This window comes from Aythya ferina (assembly GCF_964211825.1).
Source record: "Aythya ferina genome assembly, chromosome: 1".
NCBI classification, from domain to species: domain Eukaryota; kingdom Metazoa; phylum Chordata; class Aves; order Anseriformes; family Anatidae; genus Aythya; species Aythya ferina.
Window position 1 is genome coordinate 163,877,055 of NC_140296.1, and position 6,579 is coordinate 163,883,633.

The window sequence follows — 6,579 nt, forward strand, 5'->3', positions numbered from 1 at the left end:
ATAAGCAGTTTTAACTGTTATCCATTTAGTTTTCCCTTTGGGCTCGTATTCCCAGTGGTGGAACCCATCTGTTGTGTACTGTGCTAGATAAAGACAAGTTTATACGTGCCATTAAATACAGTTGTTGTATCAAATATGAAGGTACTGCTTTGCGAGGAAAGTGGCTTGATCCCTTGTTGAAAGAATTACTGCAAAGAGCAGTCCGGGGCTGCTGCTTTTGAATGACTTGATTGCTGTCTGCTCCTGAGGGTTGCTGGCTTATTTTAGATGAGTGAGGTAAGCATAATTTAGAGTGTTAGAATTGCAAAACAAGGCTTCTGGTAGGGGAGGCATGCTCATAACCAGGATTCCATTCTTGTAAAGGTCAGCCACTGAGACAGAGATTTGAGTGCAGTGTAGTAGACAGGGTGCCTAGCCTTAAAACCCTGACGGGTTGTTGGCTTAATAGAAAAGAAGAGGTCCAATTTGTCCATACGTGCAGGTTTTAGAATTCAAATGATCTAGTAGTTTTACCTCCAAGCATGGAGAAGTATTTGTTGAATTTATTCAAGTGTGCTCTCTGCCCTAAAGGTAAGCTTTCTTCTTTCTTGATTGGGTGAATCTAGTTTGCAGTGTGCTCTGTTAAGAGAGCACAGAAGACAGAGTTGGTCCAAGCCTTTTGTTTCCTTCTTTTTGTGGCATATGAATAAAATATAAATGTTCAGCACTCTAGTTGATAAAATCAGTGGTGTCTGGTATTTAAAATTCTTCAGGATGTTCTGTAGTGTCCTAAAGTCAATGTTTCACACTCAGCAATTTCCACCTTAATTTTAGCCTGTCATCATGGCTATCTTCAAGACTGCCATTTCAAGGTGTTCACAATGGCAGATTAGCAAATCTTCACTTCAAACTTTGTAGTTTTTCAGTCTTAAAATAGACATTTTAATTTGTATCAACACATTTGTTTACTTGGATAAGCCACTGCATAAAGTGTATGCTCAAATTGCCTTTAATACTTTGACATCAAAGTCCAGCCTTGCAAGACCGAATTGCAGCACTTCAGAGAAAATTATACTGGTGGATTGTTCTGTCCTTCTCATCATAGTTGTTCAAACTCTCCAATTTGATAAGCACAAGACAAATGATGCATTATTTTTGTATGTTGGCAGAGAAATCTGTAAGAATAAGGAAATGGCATGAAGACATTTTGACTATTCATGCTATCCATATAATGTTAAACCTATCAGCTGTCAAAGATTACCTGAAAAAGGACAAGGTACTTTGAAGATGAAATCGGTGTCCTTTTACAAGACACTATTAAAAGATAAGCCCTTCAAGCTTTGTTTTTGAATGAGTAAAAACTTTTTGAATGAGTAAAAATACAAGACTTCAGGGTGCAAGATTTCAGCCTTACGAAATTCAGTACTGGAAATACTACTTCTGATGCCATTTCCCAACTTGAGAGAGACCTGCGTTAGAACAATTCTTGGCACGAGTGAGAGCCTTAGACTACTGTTAACTTTAGGAAGGTGTGTGCCATTATTAGTAGCTCATATGTCTTAATTCTCTAATGTCAAACAATAGTTGTTGAATTTAAATTATGTAAACTGTGCTTTCAAGAGACTAATGTATCCTTACAGCTATAGTCTTGCTTCACTGGAGCCAGGATAGTGATTGACTTTGCAGCCAGCCTCGATGCCTCCTTTTATAGGTGCCCTTCTAGCTGTTAGATCTGCTTTTTGCATGAATGTGGGAAAAAGTCTTCTTATCAAATACAATACCACTGTTGATGCCAGAATCCAAAATAAACCTGAACTTGTAGGCTCAAATATATCACACTTCTTGTTTCTTAAGAACTTTTTCTAATCCAAGAAAGTACATATTGCCAAATCCTATTTTTAAATATTTGAGTATTTTCTTCAAATGCAAATATAAAGTACCTTTATTCAAACCTGTCTTCCTTAATCTCAAAAGATTCTGTTGTCCAAAGGATTGTGGCCAAGTATAGTTTGGAAGAGAAAAAGACACACTCCAGCAAGTTGCATACTTAAAAAAGGAGTCCTAGCCTTTTTTTTTTTTTTTTTTTTTTTTTTTTTTTTTTTGAGTGGCATAACCAAATAAAGTAGGATCTGGAGACTGTGGTGCTTTTGCCAGATCACGGAAGAGCTGATATCAGAAGCAGTAGAAGGACTGCTGAAAGCTGCAGCAGTGTCAGCACGTGCTGCCATTAACTGTGAAGACACTGAGAGAACTGTGGAGTTGTGGCTTCTCTATGGGAAGAGTCACAACGTTTTATGCTAATCTTAAAACCCTCAGTGTGATTTCTTTGGGCTTGGCTAGAGTAAAATACCCAATAGCATCATTAAAGTTCTTGCAGGCTGCTGATTCATGTTCTAAAAGCCGTTGAGATGTTTGTGTCTGTGTGCTTGAGCCCACTTGCAAGAAGCTATATATCAAGGGCTAATGATGTATGTAGATATTGTATGGACAAAGAGTATCTGAAATCATGAGATTTCACGTCACCTGGTTTTAGATGACTAGGTCACATGTAAATCTCAAGAGTCCCATTTACAGGCTCATCTGACGTATTTCTGCATCTATTTTAAAGTAGAAGCTTCTAGGGCATGATTTGTCTCATTTCTTTGCTTAATGTTAAAGGAATCTGGTTATCTTAGATGTCTACACTGTAGAGATTTAAAGCTGGGTGAGAAAATACTCAGCATTTAGACAAACTTTTTTAAAAATACTGTTCAGGTCCTGGTGGACAGCAGAATGAATGTTCTAGTCCTACGCTGTTCTCTGCAGTGGTAGTGAAGTGTTAAGTTTTTGCATTTTGTTTCTTTTGAGAAAAGTGACTGGGGCTGATGACACATCACAGACTGGTGCTTTTAGTCTCTTACCTCTTGGAATAATTGAAACTGGATACATTATACCCTGCTTTCCTAGAGCTCACACTAGACTGTCAAGACTACTTGGGATTTTTGTCCAAGGTCACTTACATTTTTTGTCCTCAGACCCAATGCAGGCATCCACAAATACTGTCCTGGAACCAGTATCACGTTATAATAATTCGTAATTGTTGAACATTAGAAATACGTGTGCTGCCCCACATATCTTGCAAATGTAGGATTTCTGATGAAGCATCTACTTGGTTGTTTGGGAAGTAATCCTTATTGAGCATGCCAGAAAATGTAAATCTAGTAGAGCCTCTGATTCTAGAGGTTATCTACACCTTGTCCTTGATAAAGGTAGGAATGGTATTTTAGTTCTGAGTCTCCTTGTCTCTATTGCTTGCTAAAAGAATTGTACAAACTTTCACATCTTTGTGCTGTGATCCATTGAAGCCAGACTACCTTCTTGTCAGCTGATTAGAGCCTCACCTGTATGGAGCAGTGGGACAGCTGGACAAATGCATCTCACATTCTCCAAAAATGTATTGAATTAAAAGCCAAAGATGCTGATGATGGCTTTGTATCCTGTCTGTCTGCCTATTCTAGGATTAATTACTAGAATTAGTCTGAGTCAGCTGATTTTGGGGAGCATTATTACTTCTGCAGTAGACTTGTGCAAAATACTAGGGAAGCAGCTATATTAACTCTAGTATTAACTTCTTAATTAGCATGTAGTTTGTGGTATTGAATTACTGTCTGTGTATTTCAGCACTTGCAAATGCTAAATCTTGTGAAACACTATGCTGTAGGAAAAGTAATCTGTTTAGCTGGGAAACGATGAGAGGTCACTTTGTAAGCTTACAAAGGGACATGTATTGAAGAAGCATTTTGCAGACTTCTGGTTTGAAGCTTTGAGGTAATGACAGTAACTTACTCCAGGTGGAAAGAGTACAGTGTACTGTCCAATACAGCAGATATTTTGTCTAAGAAATTAGTAATTATCTTTATGCTAGGATGCTATTAAGATTTTTCTGTGAAAGTATGAACTTGATTCTTTTATGATTGCAGGACATCTTAAAATGAAAATGTAATGTTTTTCAATGACAAGCTTAGGTGCCCTCTGGAAGGGAGGGGAAAAAAAGTCTTTTTTTTTTTTTTTTTTTTTCCAATGCAGGCAGCTCATTTAATTTAAACCCATGTAGAATGTTTAATGCAACAGCTCTTTCTGGCTTCTTTGTAAAGGTTTTGGAAATGCCTGAAATTTGGAAATCCTATCTGGAAATTCTGACCTTCTAAAATCTTCAAGGGATGATTATTCTTACAAAAACTAAGTGGAGTGCAGGTTCCAGATGTGCTCTTGGTCATGTAATAGCCTTCTTCAAGAATCTCTGCAAGTTAATTCCCCCTTTTTGATCAATTTCCCATTTTTAGGTACACTTTTTTTAAAACGTGTAACTTTGATGCGTGAGAGATGCTAGTCAATTTTTCTCAAGTTAAAAACTGCATATGAGAAATTCTGGTGGAACTTCTGATACTGCAAGGTTGAGGATGGGAATTGCAAGAGATTAAATGAAGCATATTGACCTTAATCTGGACTCTGTAATAAAAGTAGGTTAAATTTTGTCCCTAAACAGTATTTGTGTTTTGCAAGTGAAAGTAGGGAAGGAAGAAAAGTAGAATGACTTATGATGTCTTCTCATATATTACATAAATCTAATGTTGTGTTGGAATAAGGAGAAAAATACAAAATCAGAATGCTGTTTGACCGCTATGAATTCATGACTAATGAGAGTTCTCAAACTTACTGCACTTTTCAGATCCTCAAAAGAAAGATCTTCAAGAGACAAAGAACGTTCAAGAGATCGTGATAGAACATCACGTGATAAAGATAGAAGCTCAAGAGAGAGGTCACCGCGAGATTTCAAAGACAAGAAACGTTCTTACGAAAGTGCTAATGGCCGATCAGAAGACCCGAGGAGCTCAGAAGAGCGTGAAGCAGGGGAGATATAACTGGCTGTGTATATTCACCTGATCTCTAGCTTCCTATGGAGTTGCATACTATGGTTTAGTTTACAGTTGTTCAAAGGGACACCAGTGAGCAGTTTGAGACACTGATCCAACTATAGGGTAGATGTACAGTATATAAAAGTGGTTATAACTAAGTCAGAATTAAACCCCATTGATTAATGATGCCTAAAGCTGGGTCCTGGACTTCCACCAAGTTGTAAAACTTTCCTGAAAGATTTCTCTTTATTCAGGACAACAGTTTTATGTACCAAGATGCAGATCTTAATGTTTTTAATCTCCTTTCCAATACAAGTTAGTGAACAAATTATATTGTACTACTTGCCTTGGGTGCTTTTGAACCTTTATAAATTCTCCAATTCTGCTCCAGTCAAAACAGCAGCATTGAAAGGTTGTACTTTGGGGGAATTTTTTTGTTTGCTTTTTTGTAAGAGGGTGGGTGGATGGATATTAACTTTTATTCTAAGGTTATGTTCCCAGTGATTTTTTTTTGTTGTTGTTTGGGAACCTAGGAGTTGATTACAGTGGGAGCATTTAGACAGGAATGTGTGCTGGAGAAAGCTGAAATGTCTTTTTACAGTGCCTATTTAGACTTGGAAATTGAACAGCTGTTGCATTACATCTTTTTTTTATTTCTACTTTTGAAATCAAAGCCAGTCCCGTATCTGTACCACTTGATTGGTATGTGTTCAATATATTTGTTTTTTTTTCCATAAGGACTCTCTGCTTTTTCTTGTGGGGTGTAAATGGCACATCCTTAATTGTATTAAAACAAACAAAGCAAACAGCAGCAACAAACAAAAACTTAAGAACAAAAATAAAAAAAATAAAAAGGAAAACCACATTGTCGATAACTTAACGAGAATATACTGGTCTCTTAGGTGATTACTTAGCAGTTCAGTCACTTAAAACCTAACATGGTTATTAGAGTTTTCAACATGCTCTAGCAGAAGCAGTCTTTATGATCCCAACCCTTCTAAGATATTCAGAGGCAAAAATGTGGAATTGCAATGATCATGGCCCAACACATGGTTGAGTTTTCAACGTTCTCTAGAAGGAGTCTCTATGATCCTGATCATTCTAAGATCTGTAGGGGAAAAAATGCGGAATTATAATTATCATGGTGCAACCCCTAACTCCTTAATGACTTCAGCTTGAAAAAGCATTACTTAGTTTAGGTGCAAGCTCCCTTTACGTAAAGGGCTTGCAGTGGGTTCTGTTGGACTAGAAGTGCTTTGGGACGTATAAATAATTCAGGCATGTCCTACCATCACGCGGAAGAACTTGGTAACTTCTTGATATGGCACCACTCAGTTACGTAACATTTAAGAGCAATGTTTGTAATGATTATTGGCATTTTCAGCAGGTTCTGAAAATCTCTACCTGTCCTAATCCAAGGGCCTTTGTAGGCAAGTTAATCGTGGATATATAATACAGCTGTGAGCTCAGTGTGTTTATTCTTTGATGTCTTTTCTGTAGCATTATAGTCAGAACATGTGGGTGATAATTTCCACAGTAGATAATCGAGAGCAGTATTTCATTTGGCATTGAAAGCTAGAATAGGACCTTTACATCTCTTCAAAGACATATAAGCCATGTTGGATATATTCTCCACTTCAAATTCACATGTAGGTAAGCTTCTGTAGGAATACTGTAACAATGATGGCGACATACTTAGCACTTC

General features: G+C 37.3%; 1 protein-coding gene across 3 annotated transcripts in view; it reads left to right on the plus strand.

Moving 5' to 3' along the window:
• The window catches only part of LOC311437251 (putative RNA-binding protein Luc7-like 2), a 33,371-nt gene extending 27,760 nt beyond the window's left edge, over nucleotides 1–5,611 (plus strand). For all 3 annotated transcript variants that reach the window (XM_084520275.1, XM_084520276.1, XM_084520277.1), the window contains one exon: nucleotides 4,688–5,611. In XM_084520275.1, the coding sequence (XP_084376401.1) occupies nucleotides 4,688–4,880 (193 nt within the window). In that variant the 3' untranslated portion in view covers nucleotides 4,881–5,611. The remainder of the gene's footprint in view (nucleotides 1–4,687) is intronic.
• The last annotated feature ends 968 nt before the right edge of the window (nucleotides 5,612–6,579 follow it).